Source organism: Coregonus clupeaformis, chromosome 2 (assembly GCF_020615455.1).
Source record: "Coregonus clupeaformis isolate EN_2021a chromosome 2, ASM2061545v1, whole genome shotgun sequence".
In the NCBI taxonomy this organism is placed as follows: domain Eukaryota; kingdom Metazoa; phylum Chordata; class Actinopteri; order Salmoniformes; family Salmonidae; genus Coregonus; species Coregonus clupeaformis.
The window spans coordinates 38,588,437-38,609,536 of NC_059193.1; the positions used below are offsets into that span (position 1 = coordinate 38,588,437).

The 21,100-nt window shown below is 43.6% G+C and overlaps 1 protein-coding gene across 1 annotated transcript in view; it reads left to right on the plus strand.

Annotated features, from left to right (window-relative positions):
* The window catches only part of LOC121535952 (protein diaphanous homolog 2-like), a 726,045-nt gene that overhangs the window by 653,275 nt on the left and 51,670 nt on the right, over window positions 1-21,100 (plus strand). Inside the window, exons 27-28 of the mRNA XM_041843185.2 lie at window positions 12,353-12,451; window positions 14,051-14,101. Coding sequence (XP_041699119.1) covers window positions 12,353-12,451; window positions 14,051-14,101 — 150 coding nt within the window. The remainder of the gene's footprint in view (window positions 1-12,352; window positions 12,452-14,050; window positions 14,102-21,100) is intronic.

Consider the following 21,100-nt stretch of genomic DNA (forward strand, 5'->3'; position numbering starts at 1 on the left):
GTGGGTCTATTGCTAAAAGCAAGGTAGCAATCTTCCTAATCTCTCTAACTGGTGCAGACACAGCCTTAACATATTGTCAGGCACTAAATAAGTGAGAAAATAAGGCAGAATCTTTGGAGTCTTTTCACTGGTTTTCCATAAAGCCGATTGTATAATTAGCTTTTCATTTGTCTCGCGCCTTTTATTATTAAAAGGCACTCTTCAAGAGTGACTGAGTGCAACCATTTAAAAAGCATTCCTTTTGCTGATGATCTATTACGTTTGCTCAGTTCACCAGGCCTATTAGAATAAGGTTGGCATGCCTCCGTGTCTTTGTAGAGAGAGAACAACTGTGAATGTTGACAATGATGGCCTCTAACACCTATTTATGAATTCTCCCTGTCGGCTTTTCAGCTTGAAGAGACTACATATCTCCTTGAAAAACAAAGGAAAAAACAAGTGGGTGTCTCGCTTTTCACAAAAAGTACACGTTACAGCAAACCTGTATTACAATATAAGTGTATTGGAAAAGACAGCAAAGAACCACCAGTGGCTTTGGCATGCATTTTCATATATTTATACATTTATACATTGTGTTCCACATTTTACTATACAGTAGTATACCTCATCCATGTCATTCTCAATCTCTATACCTAGCTAACAAGGTCAGGCTTGTGGCATCTTAAATGCAGATTGTGCATATGTGCCAATCTCCATTAGCAATGTGTGCCATGCTCGGGGGAGCCTGAGATGTTTTTGCCATTGCTGGGGCCAACGGTAACTCGAGTGACAGGGGCGGTATGAGGGGACGTAGATTGATGTTGGCGTTTGACAGTGACAGCCAGCGCCCGTTAGGGCTGGAGAGAGCGTACCTGTGTGTGTGGGGGAGGTGTGTATGAGTGCATCTGTGTGTGTGTGTGTGTGTGTGTGTGTGTGTGTGTGTGTGTGTGTGTGTGTGTGTGTGTGTGTGTGTGTGTGTGTGTGTATGTGTGTGTGTGCGCTCGCGCTTGTGTGTGTGTGTGTGTGTGTGTACCTGCGTGCACCTTGCCAGGCAGGTGATTATAGAGAGGTGATGACAGGAGGCTGACGCTGAGAAAAGGTTGTGTCCTCGTGGTCGCACAATGTCCCCGTAATGTCCATCTCTGAATGAGAGGGTAGGGGACAACATTGTCAGAGGAGATATAGTATATATTACAGCTGGAAGATGAGACCTATGGGGAAAATGAGTGTTTTTGCAGAGACTGTGGTTTTGTTCCAATGTTCACATTAGTATTCCACTCAGAATGCATACCCAATACATTGATTCATACTACTGTAAGTCATAGGCTAGTGTGCATATTGGAGCAGACATCATAGTATTCCTTTAGCTTTTAAATGACATTCCCGCTCCTGAATTTAAATGACATTCCCGCTCCTGCACGTTTATTCCATGAACTGTAATTTAATTTTTTGATTATCATGATGGCTAGTGTGCATGTGTGTATGTATGTCTCGGTGGTGTGTGTATGTGTGTTATTCCTCATTGGGGACGTGTGAAGAAAGGATCCTCCGCCACATCTGCATACGACAGCCACTGCTTCCCTGTCACTTTTGCCTGTGTTATTTACGGCGGCTGTCAGCATGGCAGCATCCTCTTTTGAATAGCGCTGCGTTACATTTCAAAGCCGCAGGGATCCGGGGCACAGGCGCTGGTAGGGAGCAAACCAAACGAGCGCTCGGGAAAATTCCTCCTGCACGTGGCGGATGGCATTGACTGCATCCCAAATGGCACCCTATTCCCCCATAGAGCTCTGGTCAAAAATAGTGCACGTGAATTTGTGATTTTTGTCATTACCTTGAAAGGTGCAACAAGGCCATTGGGCTTCATCGGGTTTATCTGCTGTAGTCCATCATCTCTAATAAATAACGCCATATTAGATTGCATTCGTATCATCTTGGAGGACCTGACTGTGCCCTAAGGCGCTGATGGACTGTGTGTGTGAATGTGACTGTCTGTGACTGTCTCTGCGTTCCCTATATAGAGAATATATGTCTGTATGTATTTCTGTCTATTAAGGTGATACAATAAGCCAGTCCCTTGTCCAGCATTTCCCAAATTCGGTTCTTGGGACCCCCAGGGCTGTATGTTTTCTTATTTGCCTTAACACTACATTGATGATTAAAATGATGAAAGCTTGATGATTATTTGATTATTTGAATCAGCTGTGTAATGCTAGGGCAAAAATCAAAACGTGCACCCCTTAGGGTCCTGAGGACCGAGTTTGGGAAACCATGCCCTTGTCCATTTCCTACCCAGACATTGTTTTCAATGCATTTTTATCAAAATAAATTTTCAGACAATGTGCCATCCACGTTGTGAACATCTGGGAAACCCTTTGATTATTCAACGATAATTGTTTCATTGCCAATTATTGTTACCCCAGGGTACTCTCTCCCATTCTCCCCTCTGGGAGTTTTCAATGTCGGCGTCTGTTGTATCAAATAGTCATTTTAAATAAAAAACTTTTTGTCTGTGTGTGGAGAGAGAGGCCTAATTAGGAGTAATACTTAAAGCATCTAATCACTTTAAATCTGTTTAACTTAATTTGGTCTGGTTTTCCCTCAGGTCAGGAAGGCAGTTCTAAATGAGAAGATACAATACATCAGTGTGTGTGTCTATGATTCCTCATTGGTGACATTTTCCCTCCAATCCTCCTACCTTGCCCAAACGTATGAAGCCGCTCTTTCTTAGGAAGAAAGAAAGTTGAATCTCATTAAGTTGAATCTCATTCAATCATTACATTTCCTCATACAGTCATGGGGGGTCCGCCTGACGTCTCCCTGATCAATTCAAGAGACTTCACGATCTGGACGTCTGGAGTCACTTTACAGTCAATCAAACATAATTATGCTCACTACAAATCCCATCCAAATTGCATTGTCAAATCCATTTACCCGCCACCAAGACGGCTGGCTGCAAAAACGGGATTGGGAGTCAGAGAAGATGATACCTCATCTGGGCGAAATGGAAGGCAGAGGATGTTAACTGTGCCACTCAGAGAGAGACTGAGGACAGGGAGATGTGTTCTGGATGGATGGCAGACTGGTATGGAAGTTGTACAGAGATAACTTAACTCATATGCTTGAGAGTCCCCCTGTCTCGCAAACTTACCTAGACTACTGGACCTTTTAGCACTGCTTACATTGTCGTTGTCTTCTACTGTGAGCTAGTGGATGCAGGGACTATAATTATATAATATGCCCTAGGCTTTTGGGGCCCCTCACCTCACGGAAAAACATTTTAGTGGATCCCTCTTGATGGCTGAGATTTTGTAAAAAATTGTTTGAAAGTTAATTTCCTGCAATTCTACACATTTTGCCATGACGTATGCCATGTTAATATCATATCTGAGGGAGAATGACTAACAAAATCAATGGAGGTCCCCTGGATGTCAGGGCCCCTGGGCACGTGCCGTACGGTCGGTATTCATGATTACTACAAGTTTAGATACTGGCTAGACTAACTACCAATCAAATGTTTTTAGCTGACATGGCTAATTGAATGTCTGTCATTGACTTACATAAGAGAAAAACTGCTGACACACAACCACATTTCTAAATTACACCTTGTGTATTCTACTATTCTTACTTGCAATAGTAAGTTGAGACCTCGACTGAGTTCCTAAAAAATTTAAATAATACAAATAAAAAAATTAAGCGGCCCTTATGTTGATTATGTCTAGGGCGGGCCCTGATAATATGGTCAAATAGCATTCACTTTTATTCAAAGCGGCTTACTGAACAGAATTGTTGACATTGGCAGAGACACATATATTCAGTTAAAGTTGCCTATGCGGGAATTTAACCCAAAGCCTTGGTTTGGCCAGCACAATACTCTAACCCACTGATCTGTTGGAACTACTCAACTACTGTATGTAGCCCTTGCCTCTGTACAGCCTTACTTGGCCCAGTGACATGGTGACTCCATGTGGTCCTCCTAGTGTGTCAACCCAACCTCTGTCAATTAGCCAGTCAGGCTGGCCGCCTTGGCTAGGCTGGAGCTGCCCCTGTGGACTAGCATGCTGGGTCATGTTCATTAGGCACCAAACAGAATACAAACAGACTGAAACAGGCAGGCACCATCTGGCCTTGCCCAAAAAGAAATGCAAAAATGTTTCTCCATTGCTAAACGTTCTAAAACATTTTCCATATTGGAGGCGGTAGTAGTAGTAGAAGTAGTAGTGGTGCCTATCTATCTCCTGTGTTACATGTAGCTTTACTCATTCTCACCCACCGCAGCCTCACATGGGGCCTTGCTGCTGCTACAGCCTACTAATCCAGATGGAGAGGGTTTACTTTTGTTTTTGTTTATTCACTTATTCATGCATCCAGCTATTCAGGGCATCACTAGGGCTTTCGTATGCATGCCACAAATGCAAATCGCCATGGTGGCTAATCCACTTTCATCTCTTTCTCTCGCCGCCACTGCTGCCGCTGTCCCTCTCTCTCTCTCCCGCTCTCTCTCTCTCTCTTTCTCATCCTTCTCTCTCTGGTTCTGTGATAAGGGGCCAAAACAGAGTGACGGGAGCGACCGGGGTCTTACTTTCATCTTTGTAGCACACCACCCTCTTCATCTTGTGTCAAAACCAGTAGAGACCTCACTGGGGCTCTCTTCCTCATTTTGCGTCTACCCCTCCCTGATCTTTGTCCTGACCCACTCCACCCTCCCCTACACTCCTCCCCGGGCGCCTGACCCCTTGGCGCCATCCTGGGGCTTGCCAGCCTTGCACTCCTATTCCCCTCGGACCATGGGGGATGTGGGAGCATCCATAATTCGATTATGGAAGACATGAGTGGGTTTGCACATCAAGCTGTTACAGGAAAACAGTCAAGAATAATCTGCTCGTGGATCCATCTTCCTCATTAGGCAGAGGAGCCCCCCCCCCACCACCCTTCCACTCGAGAGATAACTATATTTTCTGCTCAAACGTAGCACAAAAAGAAACAGAACAGAAAGCTCCACTCTGTCTAAAAATACATCTTACCCCAGGACACTTTACTTGACTATCCCATGAAAATAAATAGAAGAAGGAGCACTCAGATGTCTGCTATGGTCTTATTTGAGGGACAAACAAACCTTTCAGCTTATGTTTCGGTGTGTCTTGGTTCGGTTTGGCCCTATAGTGTGAATCAGTCATCTGTGTATGTGTGGTGGAAAGTTTTGCCCTGTGTCAGTAAGCAGTTATCAAGCTTGGCTAGGCGAGAGTATAGAGGAGAGCGAGGGGAGCAGCTAACCGGTGTGGCTTGTGTCTGTCCTCCCTGCCCTCCCTCCTGACTGTCTGGCTCTATCTGGCTGGCTGACTGTCTGAATAGCTGACTGGCTGGCTGGATGGTGCCTTAGGAGCCACAGAAACTGGGGGAAGGATTGACAGCTCAGTCAAAGAGAAAGAGAAAAGAGAGAGTGTGAGAAAGAGAAGACAAGAGAGAGAAAGAGAGAGGGAGGAGAGACAACAGAAGAGAGAGAGACTACACCTGGCCAGTACACGTGGCCATTGTGCAAGCTTCCCTCCCTCCACACAAAGGCTTTGCACCAGGTTAATTGCACAGGTGACTCTGTGCAGCCCAACAGATGGGCTAAAATGTGTTCAAAAACATTTCCGGGGAAGAAAAGAAAAGGTAGTTTTAATGTTCCCTTCTTTTTCTTCTACTTCTTGTTTTCCATCGAGAGAGTGAGAAAGAGAGGGAGAGAGCATGGCAGGGGAGAGAGAGAAAAAGAAAGTGGTGAGGGAGAAGAGTAAGTGAGAGGGGGAATATGAGAGAGAGAGAGAGAGAGAGAGAGAGAGAGAGAGAGAGAGAGAGAGAGAGAGAGAGAGAGAGAGAGAGAGAGAGAGAGAGAGAGAGAGAGAGAGAGAGAGAGAGAGAGAGAGAGAGAGAGAGCGCATCTCCAGTAGGCGCAGCAGCACTCTCCCTTCAGAGTGGTCTCAGCTCATCAAGCACAGGGCTGCAAGCACTTATTAGAGCTCATTACAGTGCAAATGAGAGTAGGGGATCTATCACTGGGAAAGCTGGAGCAGGGGAGGCAGCAACACAGAATACACACACACACACACACAATACACACACAGGTGATACACAAACACAGACAGAGAGACAGACAAACACAGGTGAATTATACACACACACACACACACACACACACACATACAGACAGAGACAGAGACACACAGACGATGCAAAAAAACACACAAACACACAATACATATTTTCCCACTTCCAACTGATGGAGTTGACTTATTTGTCTTTACACACTCTATCGACTAGGAGATCAAAACATGAAGGACAACCGGTGTGTTGGCTAACACCACGCTGTTGCTGGTAATAATGACATCAACACTAACCTAATGTTATTATCCTTGTCATTGTGTCATATTATTGTATGACATATAATTATTATTGTTACATATTGAGTTAGCATTAGTGATGTTTGCCACTGAAATGGCTACCAGTGCATTCAGAAAGTATTCAGACACCTTGACTTTTTCCACATTTTGTTAAGTTACAGCCTTATTCTAAAATTGATTTAATCTTCTTTTTTTTCATTAATCTACACACAATACCCCATAATGACAACGCAAAAACAGGTTTTTATGTATGAAAAATAATTGATTAAATATTTAAAAAATGAAATATCACATTTACATACGTTTTCAGACTCTTTACTCAGTACTTTGTTGAAGCACCTTTGGCAGCAATTACAGCCTCGAGACTTCTTGGGTATGACGCTACAAGCTTGGCACACCTGTATTTGTGGAGTTTCTCCCATTCTTCTCTGCAGATGCTCTCAAGCTCTGTCAGGCTGGATGGGCAGCATCGCTGCACAGCTATTTTCAGGTCTCTCCAGAGATGTTTGATCGGGTTCAAGTCCGGACTCTGGCTGGGCCACTCAAGGACATTCAGAGACTTGTCCCTAAGCCACTCCTGTTTTGTCTTGGCTGTGTGCTTAGGGTCATTGTCCTGTTGGAAGATTAACCTTTGCCCCAGTCTGAGGTCCTGAGCGCTCTGGAGCAGGTTTTCATTAAGGATCTCTCTGTACTGCTCTGTTCATCTTTCCCTCCATCCTGACTAGTCTCCCAGTCCCTGCCGCTGAAAACATCCCCACAGCATGATGCTGCCACCACCATGCTTCACCGTAGGGATGGTGCCAGGTTTCCTCCAGACGTGACGCTTGGCATTCAGGCCAAAGAGTTCAGTCTTGATTTCGTCAGACCAGAGAATCTTCTTTCTCATGGTCTGAGAGTCCTTTAGGTGCCTTTTGGCAAACTCCAAGCGGGCTGTCATGTGCCTTTTACTGAGAAGTGGCTTCCGTCTGGTCACTCTACCATAAAGGCCTGATTGGTGGAGTGCTGCAGAGATGGTTGTCTTTCTGGAAGGTTCTCCTATCTCCACAGAGGAACTCTGGAGCTCTGTCAGAGTGACCATCGGGTTCTTGGTCACCTCCCTGACCAAGGCCTTTCTCCCCCGATTGCTCATTTTGGCCGGGCGGCCAGCTCTAGGAAGAGTCTTGGTGGTTCCAAACGTCTTCCATTTAAGAATGATGGAGGCCACTGTGTGCTAGAGGACCCTGAATGCTGCTGAAATGTTTTGGTACCCTTCCCCAGATCTGTGCCTCAACACAATCTTGTCTCGGAGCTCATTGGACAATTCCTTCGACCTCATGGCTTGGTTTCTGCTCTGACATGCACTGTCAACTGTGGGACCTTATATAGACAGGTGTGTGCCTTTCCAAATAATGTCCAATCAATTTAATTTACCACAGGTGGACTCCAATCAAGTTGTAGAAACATCTCAAGGATGATCAATGGAAACAGGATGCACCTGAGCTCAATATCGAGTCTCATAGCAAAGGGTTGGAATACTTATGTAAATAAGGTATTTCCGTTTTTTTTTAATTATACATTTGCAAAGATTTCTACAAACCTGTTTTCGCTTTGTCATTATGGGGTATTGTGTGTAGATTGATGAGTAAAATGTCTGATTTAATCCATTTTAGAATAAGGCTGTAATGTAACAGAATTTGGAAAAAGTCAAGGGTTCTGAATACTTTATTGAAGAATTTGGCTCCTATGGGCCCTGGTCAAAAGTAGTGCACTAAATAGGGAATAGTGTGCCATTTGGGACCATATGTGTATTATGTACAGCTTCTCAGACCAGACAGAAACTCTCTGCTTAAACTCTGCTAGTTTTCATCAGTTTTGGTCCCTTCCCTCTAGAGCTGTCGGCGACTGCATGCGAGCCATCAGAAATGTAGTTCTCCATCGATCCCTCTGTATTTCTTCCCCCCAACATAGAGGGAGATGACAGATAGCAAATTGAATTTATGAACAGCTTGTGTTGACACTGCTGCATAATGATAAGAATGCCATTCCTTTGGTGTTTAAGAAGGAGAGCATGGCGACGAATACAGATTGAAACCAGACTGCCTCCGTTTTCCTTGGCAAGAGGATGGGGTCTGCGTCTCAATTGCCACCCTATTCCTTATATGGTGCCCTGCTTTTGACCAAAGCCCCCATAGGGGGGCACAGGGTGCCATTTGGGATTCAGAAGAAGTAAACAGATATGCATTGAATTTTTTGTCTTGCATCCACATGCCAATCCTTGTATTTGATTAACTTGAAGAGGTGTATTGGTATACAGTCAAATGTTATATTTGTATTTGATAGAAGTATACTGACAGTAAATGAACTAGCATAGAGCTATACTGTGGAGGTTTGTGTGATGTGTTAGGTATTAGAGGGGTCTGGCTGCCTCTCTAGTTTATCCTCTAGCTGAACTGGCCAAGAGCAGCCACGGCCATAGGTCACACTGCATGGCTGACACCAGTCTGCGCTGGGGCACACACATAACATGCACATGTGCACGCCACGCAAGCACACACACCCCTCATAGGCACAAAGACACATGCACACTAACACACACACACACACACACACACACACACACACACACACACACACACACACACAGTTGTGTGAATTGAATTTTCCACTGTGTAAGCAACAGAACGCCCTCTTCCTCTACACAGGCAGCGTTTTAACAACCGCCTTACATCACTGCAATGGGAGACTCTCCCCTAATCAAGACACATAAGGTAGATGGGACTATTAAACAGTGCATTAGACCCGGGGCCTGTCACGTCACGTCTCCCCTGTCTCCAGCAGAATGGCTTCGGACGGGGTGGGGGGAATCTCCAAAGCACAAGGGTGCATCCCAAACGGCACCCTATTGCCAATGTAGTGCACTACTTTTGATCAGAGCCCTATAGACCCTTTTTAAAAGTAGTGCACTATATAGGGAATAGGTTGCCATTTGAAACACAGTCAGAATCACTTCAGCGGCTAATGCAGGCAGAGGACGCCAGTGGATGAAAGCCTCCACTGATGACCATTGAAAGATATTCTTTCTGTGGCTAACATAGGGGAGCTAAGTGCTCTTTACCAAGATTTAGTGCGGAGCCGGTCAATAACGGGCCGCTCCATCATTGTTCCGTCGATGACACTGGGACCTGCCTTTGGAAAACATTCCAACCGTCAAACGGCTTTAGTACATCCGTGGCCACACTGTGCTACCACAGGAGGGGAGGAGAAGAGGGAGTTCTGGGATAGGCCACTGTCTCTGTCTCTACACATAATAGCACAGTGTGTGCAGTGCATTGCAGTGCACACAGCACAGTACAGCACATGGCTCAGACGGAAGGATTCAGAGAAGATTACGCATTTGGTCATATATCTGGGTCATCTATCTTTACCCCCATACTAATGAGTCAGTGGGCCCTCTCTTCATCATTGTGGTCCAGAACATACATTATTTGAAACTGGGATCATTAAGGTGACTATGCCATCCATCGTTTGCATGCATGGCTGAACTTGCTTGTGGGTAATGTTTATGGCGAGAAGGTCCGGGGCTTTGTCCGGCGAATTTAAGTTAGAAACCGAACAAGTTGACACGGGGACAAAATTAATTTGAGGAAATGGCACATATTCCGCCATTACCAGAGAGAAGCTAGACGGACAGTTTTTTTTATTTTTTTTCCTTATCCAAGCAACACAACCTCCCAACGAGAAATGATTTACACAAAAAAAAAAAGATTGAAAAAAGAAACGCATCTTACGTAAATTTGCCACAAACAAACTCTTAATTTGCGCTAATTTATTTTCTTGACTTGCTTGTCTCATTCCCTCTTCCTGAGGCCCTTCCCAAGGGCTACTTTGAAAACCAAAGTGTCTGTTCTCTCTTTCCGTGTGCTGTGTTTAAAACCAACCTAGATTAAATCAAGCTTAATTAGACTGTCTTGGAACAGAACAGAACAAACCAAAGCAAAATCCAAGTAGCTAGTGCTTATCTTCAAATTGGCTCGGCTACACCTTTGATAGTCTTGCTAATTGGTTTAAAGCGGGACATGCATTTCACCTGCTTTGCCCTGTATCAACAAGATGGCCAATCTGTATCTAACAGCTATGACTCCGAGAACAGCACTGGCTCCCACTTTGTTAATGTTTTTCCATATCTAGGCTAACCAGGACCTCGACACGAATGCAACGCATTAAGTCCGGGCAGGTAAACATTTATTTACTGCACCTTGGCTCCTGGAAAACTTTTGGACAGCCCTTGCTTCAGTTTCCTTCTACTCAGAGACCTAGACATCACACGGGGCCCCTGACAACTTTGATCAATTTGTCCTAGTTCTCGCTTAACTGTAGCCCAATTCATCATCTGTAATGACCAAGGCTTGGGAGCTAGGCTGGGTAGACTTGGTTCAAGACGGAGGATCGCAGACACAAAGAAGCAAAATGACTAAAATGGGAAACATGCTCCCCTGTGACCTGGTAGCGCTCCATTAACAATGTCCTATTGGACCCGACGTTCCACCACAGCCAGCCAGACCTCGGCTCTGATGCCGGAAGCTCAGAGCTCAAAGATGAGGCCCTGGCTTCTGAAAATCTCTTAATGGTTCCTCTCGACACATTCAATAAAATGTTTAAACAGAAATGAAAATTAATAACTCATGCGTTTTGGATTATTTGAGAATCCCTTACGTCTAAATCCCCACAGCAAACTTATCTTGATCTGACACATAGCCCATTTAGAAGACGACCGTTGCTTGCTGTATTCTTGTTCTAGCGCAGCCTCTCTTATTTTGAGCTGTTTAAACCCAGGGCAAGTATATTCTGCTGTTTTCTCAATTAGCGAGTCTCATCGATTGTGCGCCAGGGAACTACAGAAAAGCTCACCTTTATGCAGGAGGGTCTGTCTTGAGAAGAAGAGATACCCCGCTCGCAGGAAATGGCCTTTCCAAAATGGGTTAAGATGGGCTAAAACCGGAGAAATCGACAAAACTCTCCCCAGCAATGTAACACCTCATCAAGCCAGTGTACCTGTCCTCCCTCCCTCCCTCCCTCCCTCCCTCCCACCCTCCCTCTCTCCATCCATCCCTCTCTCCCTTCATACCCTCATCCCTTCCTCTGTCCCAATGGTATCAGGTGCCACCTGGGCCCTGGGGCTCTTGCCAAATGTAACAGTAAGCCCTGGATCCCGGACTGCTGGCTCTCTCTCTGTCTCTGTAATGTATTTACTAGGGTTCACTATCACATGTTTTAATTAGGGGGATAACAAGGCCCTGGTTCTCTGCCGGATTTGCTAACTTCACACATCATGATTAGTTTCCCTCTCCCCAACAATGTACAGTACCTGACTGTGTGTTTGTGTGTGTGTGTGTGTGTGTGTGTGTGTGTGTGTGTGTGTGTGTGTGTGTGTGTGTGTGTGTGTGTGTCCTATATCCCTGGAATAACTAGGAAGGGAAGGAGAGACACAAGTCAAGTGTCACCATAGGGAAAGGAAGGAAAAAAGAAGGGAGGATTGAAGAGGGGTTAGACCACAGTGATGTAGGCCTGTGTGTATAGCTGTAGTGCATCTGGAGGAGTAGGTCGTTGAGAGGACTAGTGGAGCGGGGCGAGGCTCAGGGTCATAAAACTCCCTCTGAGACACTTGACTGCTCCTCTGACATTTAATTATTTCTACAACATATGCAAGTGTGTAAAGGCACACACAAACACACACACATACAAATACATGCATGGACACATGCAAACACACACAAACACTTTATCACTTTCTTTTACTGTATTGTACTTTATGTGGATCCAATATTTGCATGTATACTGGCTCCCAATTACTAATCCAAACCAAAGGAGAGAGAAGTCTGACTTGACGATTCGTAAATGTATCTCGCTATAGAGCCTGTGTGTGTTCATGTGTGTGTGTTTTAGTGGGTGTGTGATTTTTGTTCAGTGTGGGTGTATATCCTCTAACCATATTCTCTGTCTGTCTTGTCCTACAGAGGGAGGAGAGAATGAGACAGGTGTGATGGACAGCCTAATGGAAGCCTTGCAATCCGGAGCGGCCTTCCGCGACCGCCGAAAACGAACCCCGCGCAACGGTAAGGTCCCCCCCACCTCTGGCGAGGTCACTTCCTCCCTCGCTGGCGACCATCTGTGTCCTGCACGGCCACAGAGTAACTGCCATACCTCTTTAAACGTTACGTATAACCTGATTCCATCAACACACTCAGTCTCAACCATTGTCCTTAATATGAAAGGAGTGTTGCGGGACCAAGTCGGTTATATGCAGAGGGAAGACACATGTCTGTACGCTCATGTGCTTCTGTGCACATATGTGTACCATCCCTGTGCACTTCATTACACATCGTCATTCATAAGGCACTGATTACAATAGAAATGGGATGCGAGTGGGGGCTATCGGCTAGAGGTGATTTAGCATAATCCTAATGTTAACATATTCCATCCTGCCATGATGAATGGCCTGTGCCCAGGGGGGTGGTAAGGTGCCACCTGGTAGAGGTGCCAGGTTACATTGATATGCAGGTGGAGAGACAGAGCCCTGTCTGTATAGAGGGGCTAGAGGTTCCACAGGTGCTGCTCCATCTCTGTGGTGGATGAGGAGATACTGTGATATTCCTGGTGCAGACTCCCTGCTCCATGCTAATCGCTAAGCTGTTATCGGCTCATTAGGCCTCATTAGGGTTAGGTTAGCATAGCTTAGTATGAACAGAGGGAGTGAGTATGCACAGTGGTTTAGGCCCTGAACCTAGGCACTGAATATGGTAGTAGCTCCCTTTTTCCCTCTGATATGCTAGGTATAATTTGTGAAATTGGTGAAATCTATACAGTCCTCTCAAATCTATACAAGTGCCTTGGTGGTATGGAGTTAGGAGTTGTTTATGGAAGGGCCTATAGTGAAAAGCCTATTTCAGGCAGGAAGTTGACAACTCCTATGGAGCACTCATTCAGTGTTATACCAACAACCTCAACAACAAATATACCAGCATATGCACACCATGACAGAAATAATCGTCCTAAATTAACTGTCACTATGTGAAATGACCTGTTCATTTCTCATCTTTCTTATCTTGGCAAATCACTTCTCCCTAACAGGTCCATTGTCAAGGTTTGTCCAAAAAGACCAGGCTAATGAAACAGGGTGTCACAACTCACAACACATACTCCTGAGTCCTGCTCTTCCTAGCTTGGCTCACACTCTGAACTCGCTGGAAGACAGCCAGCCATGTGGAGAAAACACACACACACACACACACACACACACACACACACACACACACACACAATGCACAAACACAAAGGCATGCACATACAGTACATACTGTATGCGTAGACACACACACACAAACACACTCTTCTGATTCACCTGCCCTCCGTCTACAATATCTCTCCAACTCTAACATGGTTCACCAAGACTGACAACATGGGAGATACACATGACATGATTCCAAACCAACCCAATCTCTTTTTCTTCTCAAGTGTCTTCTCTCTCTGTGTGAATGAGACAGTTTGTACTGTACTGCTGCGTGTATTGTGCCAACACCAAGACTTTTCAGAGTGGATAATTGGTGCCAAACTCCTGAAATGACTCGTCTGATATCTTTCTCTCTTTCTCTTTCTCTTCCCCCTTTCTTTGTCCTCCCTTTCTTTTTCTTCTGTTTATTTCGTCAACGTTGCAGGTGATCAAAGTCCATCCAGTCCTGCCTCTCGGTGGCCAGGTGCTAACCATGGTAACACAACCAATGCTGTGTCTGTAGTTTAACCCTGTACCTGCTTCTGTGCTGCACTGTACTGCACCGCCTCCACTCCTGGCTGTGTAACTCATCTGGCTTCTTCCCTCACCTACTGAACCAGAGCTGGTGTACTCCCCGACAGACTCCTACACTAATCTATAACTTATCTGATGATTTTTGTGACTACAGTCAATTAGGTTACATAGTGTTATCTTGTTTCAGTGGTGATATCAACTTGACGTGGTTACAGACTGATTAGATTGATTTGAATGATTGGATTAGGTTACAGAGAGGTAGATTGATTATCTCAATAACAGGAATGAATATAGGCCTCATAGAGATCTGGCCAAAGGTAGTGCACTAGGTAATAGGGTTGAATTTTGGACGCACCTCAGACTTGAAAGTAGTGCTCTTTAGCTTCCCTCCTGCTTTGTTAACTCAGTGACTCAAGCTCAGTCTGGTTTCTGTGAAGTAGACCAGCCCTTTTATTGTAGATCTCCTACTCCTGTAGGCCTATGCTGATAGAGCGTGACGTCACATCCTGTCTCGTGGCACTTTTTAGGAAGCGCTTTGTCAGCAACACAAGGGCTATAATTGCCTTTCGTCATTCGCCACACACGTCATGCTCCATCCCTCGCTCTTTCTTTTCCAGCCAGGGCATTCGTCTGGTAAAAGTCAACCGTTGCACAAAGCGCAAACACCCCCAAATACTTTCCTTTAATGGATTCTTGCCTTTGTGTGCCCTGGCCTACCGTGGTGGAATGTTGTGATTTCTTCCTCCCCCCACCACCTATCTCTCTAGTCTGGTGCATCTCTGTGGAGTGCATGTTACGCTGTTGACTGTCTTTGCCTTTGTCTCTGTCTGTGTCTCTTCAAGTGTGTGTGTGTGCGTGTGTCTCTGTGTGTGTCTGCGTGTGTGCATTCGTCTTTGTTTGCGTGTCTATGTCAGTGGTCACCAACCTTTTCTGAGTCAAGATCACTTTCACAGTCAAAAAGCATGCCCGAGATCTAGCGTTTTTTTTTTTTATGACTTAAACATGTACGTCTATGCAACTTCCTGGAAGCTATAGGCATGGTGATTTGAGCTATCCGATTGGCAAGTGCAGCAGGCACACTTGATTTAGCCACAACTCTCCTGGCCTGCCGGGTAGGCGGAGTTTGTCCCTTCAGACAAATGAAATGGTTCAAAATGGGAATATATTGCTTACCCGGCACGCAGGGCTTCTGAATCAAGTGCACCTACCGCCAACAGTGGTAATAGGAGCATAAGGCTTTATTGTTGGCTTTTCTGCAGAAATGTTTGGTGGTCGACTAGGAATGCCTTGAAGCGAATGACCGGTTGGTGACCACTGATCTATGTATTTCTGTGTGTGTGTTATTTTCCTTAGTAGCACTCCTGCTTTGCATATGCGTTTGACCTTCTATCCTATATAGTTTTGATAAGCCATACACAACCCAATGGGCCAATTGATGGTCTCTGTATGTAGCCTCTTCACTTCTCACTGCATGGCACTGCTGAGTCCTCACACTACAGAGTCCTCACAAATCATATGAGATATATACAACCCCGCTGCACCCCATTGGCAATGTATTATTGTATTCTGATATGTGTGCAGTGTGTATCTGTGTGCATGTCTTTCTATTGTCGAGATAGAGGCCTGTATATGATGTGATAAACAGCTGTGTGGATTGTAACCCCATTAGGTTATGAGAGGTATGGTGTAACAGAGAATACTCTTGACATATGCAGGCTCCCAATGATTGTGTGGCAAATGGGTTCTGGAATCAAAGCACCATGCTGTAGGGGAAATTTGGATAAAATGTGCATGTTGCGAGGGGTTAGAGCGCCAAATGGCATCATATCCCCTATATAGCGCCCTACTAGGGCCCTGGTCAAAAGTAATGCACTACATAGGGAATATGGTTCCATTTGGGACGCAATCAGAAATTCACCAGCTGTGAAAAAAATACAATTAAGCTCCCCCTGCTACCGATGGATGATTAGACGATAAAAGGCTCCTTCTCCTGAATCGCTGATTAGCTGTCTTTTGGAGGAGGCTGTTGCTATTTTGGCGACAACGGAGGAGGAAATTGCCGACATTTGAGTGTCAGCTTTTCGAGAATGGTTTCTAGGTCAGAACAACATCTGTAATGTTCGTCTGTGCTTTTCCGTTTCTCATTGTTTTCTTTTCATTTTCATCCCATTACGACACAGAACTGACTCAGAACTTGACAAGAACTTAGCCCAGATATCCCTCCCTCTCAGAGACAATGGCACTTGTGATAATTTCATGAAGTCCACAGAATCTACTCATCCTGCTTAGTCATATCTGTTGTAATCTCACAGTTTCAAAGTGTGATTAACCTTTTGTCATCCTACAAACGAGCATCATATACAAGAGGAGTTTGTTTACATTGGAGGAGTTCAGTTGAAAGCACTTTGTCTTTCTTTACCATTGTTAAGATGGAACTGCTTTCCCTCACATTAACCCTAAAAGTGCCAAAATATGTTTTGCTTAAAAGCACCAACAGGGGTCATTTTTACACTAAATTGGTAACGATTGCAAAGAGACACTGTCTTGCAAGTAGCAAATGGTTGAAATTCACAAAAATAAGCATATATTTCAACATTTTCAAACATTTATTTATAGTTTTTTTTTTATGTAAAAAAAAATACACTTTAGTATGTTTTTCATGTTTTGAACAGGTATTTATCAATTTCATCCAGAGCCACTTCAAATCAAATGTTATTTGTCACATACACGTGTTTAGCAGATGTTATTGCGGGTGTAGCGAAATGCTTGTGCTTCTAGCTCCGACAGTGCAATAATATCTAACAAGTAATATCTAACAATTTCACAACATATACCTAATACACACAAATCTAGTAAGGAATGGAATTTAAGAATATATACATATATGGACAAGCAATGACAGAGCGGCATGGACTAAGAGACAGTAGAATATTTTAGAATAGAATACAGTATATATATATATGAGATGAGTAGTGCTCCTAAGAGCTAGTCGCGAGGCCGCCATCCTCGTCGGCGCCAGATCCTTAGTACCACTTGTTATGAAAATACAGCATGTCTGTTATTCATTCACATGTTATGTTTCTGTGATACTCAGTGGCTGTGAAATTGGCGATTGAGCTAATCTGGCGATATGGGTGATATAGGTGATATTGGCGCCGGTGCCATCAGCCTTTGAGCTCCAACTTTGGAACGCTACGGGCTATCAATTCAGTTACAATTGCCTCTGCAAGATGACTCTCGACTTGGTATAGAGATGTTGACTGGAAGCTAAATATGTATTTATGCATTTTTTTAGTAATTTTTAAGTTTAAGTTAAGTGGCTGCCAGGGGCCAAATATATGGGTGGCTCCATATCTATATATTTTCAGGGTACATACAGTGCCTTTAGAAAGTATTCACACCCCTTGACTTTTTCTACATTTTGTTGTGTTACAGCCTGAATTTTTAATGGATTTAAAAAAATGTCACTGGTCTACACACAATACCCCATAATGTCAAAGTGGAATTATGTTTTGTTGTGGCAAGCCTAAATAAGTTCAGGAGTAAAGATTTGCTTAACAAGTCACATAATAAATTGCATGGACTCACTCTGCATGCAATAATAGTGTTTAACATGATTTTTGAATGGCTACCTCATCTCTGTACCCCACACATACAATTATCTGTAAGGTCCCACAGTCGAGCAGTGAATTTCAAACATAGATTCAACCACAAAGACCAGGGAGGTTTTAATATGCCTCGCAAAGAAGGGCACCTATAAGTAGATGGGTAAAAAACAGATATTGAATATCCATTTGAGCATGGTGAAGTTATTAATTACACTTTGGATGGTGTATCAATACACCCAGTCACGACAAAGTTACAGGTGTCTTTCCTAACTCAGTTGCCGGAGAGGAAGGAAACCACTCAGGGATTTCACCATGAAACAGTTAGTGTTCAATGGCTGTGATAGGAGAAAACTGAGGATGGATCAACAACATTGTTCTTACTCCACAACACTAACCTAATTGACAGAGTGAAAAGAAGGAAGCCTGTACAGAATAAATATATTCCAACACATGCATCCCATTTGCAACAAAGCACTAAAGTAATACTGCAAAAAAAAATGGCAGAGCAATTAACTTTTTGTCCTGAATACAAAGTGTTATGTTTGGGGCAAATCAAATACAACACATTACTGTGTACCACTCTCCATATTTTCAAGCATGGTGGTGGCTGCATCATGTTATGGGTATGCTTGTAGTCATTAAGGACTGGGGAGTTTTCAGGATAAAAAAATAAACGGAATGGAGCTAAGCACAGGCAAAATCCTAAAGGGAAACCTGGTTCTGCTTTCCACCAGACACTAGGAGATTAATTCACCTTTCAGCAGGACAATAATCTAAAACACAAGGCCAAATTTACACTGGAGTTGCTTACCAAGAAGGCAGTGAATGTTCCTGAGTGGCCGAGTTACAGTTTTTACTTAAATCTGCTTGAAAATCTATGGCAAGACATGAAAATGGTTGTCTAGCAATGATCAACAACCAATTTGACAGTGCATGAAGAATTTAGAAAATAATAATGGGCATATATTGTACAATCCAGGTGTGCAAAGCTCTTAGAGACTTACCCAGAAAGACTCACAGCAGTAATCACTGCCAAAGGTGATACTAACTTGTATTGACTCAGGGGTGTGACTACTTATGTAAATTAGATATTTCTGTATTTAATTTTCAATATAAAAATATGAAAACATGTTTTCACTTCGTCGTTATGGGGTATTGTGTGTAGATGGGTGAGAAAAAAACATATATTTAATCAATTTTGAATTCAGGCTGTAACACAACAAAATGTGGAATTAAGTCAAGGGGATGAAATCTTTCTGAAGGCACTCTACCTCTGTGCCAAATTGTGTGCTTTTATCACAAAGTCTACGATTGAGTCCACATTTTCAGCTTAGCCACCCACCACTAGTATACAAAATATAGATTATTTTTCAGTCCTCCATATTAACACAGAAATCATGGTAAATTGTGTTTTTTGGTCAGGAACTAGTTGTTTGACAATTTCAGAACAAAGAAAAGTGTTTAGAAATTGACATTTATTACCGGTACTTTTAGGGTTAAAGCCAATTTCCAGAACATTTCCAACATCTCCGCCTCTCCAATTATGTGAAACGTAATAAAACCCTGTGAAGTCATCATAACCTACTTGATGCAATTACAGAAGCCAGAGGCTAGAACCAGGCATTATGTTATGTGGGTGTATGCGTGTTCATTCTCCTCAACCAGACAATGCATGTTATTGGCATGATGTGTGGGTCAACTCGGGCATACATGATTTCCAGGAACTGTATTTTTTCCTTCAAATTAGAAAGGTTGCACGTCTCAATTCAATTCAGAAAACGTTATTTATTCTCAAGGGGCTTAATATCACAAGGCTTAAAGTGGTAGTGCAGGCAACGCTTATGCATTCTATTTTTGACGCCAAATCCAACACCGGTGTGTGTGGCCAAATAGCTCTATTTTCATGTAATCTGACCAAAGCACCGGTTCCAATCCAAGTGCCAATGTCGTTTAGCAAACTACAGGTGCTCTTTGGCCAAGCACACCAGTGGTGGGTTTGGCGTCGAAATGAGAATGCATGAACAGAAAATAACCCCATACCTACTGTAAAATATGGTGGTGGATCTTTGATATTATGGGGATATTTTGCTTCCACTGGTCCTGGTGCCCTTGTTAAGGTCAACGGCATCTTGGATTTTACCCAGTACCAGGACATTTTAGCCCAAAACGTTGTTGCGTCTGCCAGAAGGCTTAAACTTGGCCGTGAGTGGATCTTCCAGCAAGACAATAACCCCAACTGAGTTCCGTGTGGCTCAGTTGGTAGAGCATGGCGCTTGCAATGCCAGGGTTGTAGGTTCGATTCCCATCGGGGACCAGTACAAAAAAGTATGAAAAATGTATGCACTCACTACTGTATGTCGCTCTGGATAAGAGCGTCTGCTAAATGACAAAACAATTTGTAAAAAATATATCTAAATCCACAAAGAAATTGTTAATTGGCCACAAAATCAACATTAATCTCTGGACTTGAAAACCTGTGGTTGGAAGGATTCTGTAGAGAGGAATCGTCTAAGATCCCTCCCAATGTGTTCTCCAACTCATAAAACATTTTAGAAAAAGTCTCAGAGTGCCGTTTAACCTCGCAAGGTTAGGTATTAAAGGGTATTGAAAACGGGTGTAAATCATTTTGATCCCTAACTTTTTGAGAAAAAAAGTATTACTTGTTAAACATAATAAATTTTTCTGAGCAATTGTATTAGTATTTATTTATTTAATGCAGTGTTTTTTGCTCATCTTTATCAAGGGTGTCAATAATTTCGGACCCCACTGTAGCAAGGCAACATAACCAACAACATACAACGGTATATACACTGAGTGTACAAAACATTGCTCTTTCCATGTCATATAATATAAATATGCCATTTAGCAGACGCTTTTATCCAAAGCGACTTACAGTCATGTGTGCATACATTTTTACGTATGGGTGGTCCCGGGGATCGAACCCACTACCCTGGCGTTACAAGTGCCATGCTTTACCAATTGAGCTACAGAGGACCACATAGACTGACCAGGTGAATTCAGGTGAAAGCTATAATGTCACTTGTTAAATCCACTTTAATCAGTGTCGATGAAGGGGAGGAGACAGGTTAAAGATGGATTTCTAAGCTTTGAGACAATTGAGACATGGACTGTGATGTGTGCCATTCAGAGGGTGAATGGGCAAGACAAAAGATTTAAGTGCCTTTGAACGGGGTATGGTAGTAGGTGCCAAGTGCACTGGTTTGAGTGTGTCAAGAACTGCAACGCTGCTGGGTTTTTCATGCTCAATAGTTTCCCGTGTGTATCAAGAATGGTCCTCCACCCAAAGGACATCCAGCCAACTTGACACAACTGTGGGAAGCATTGGAGTCAAC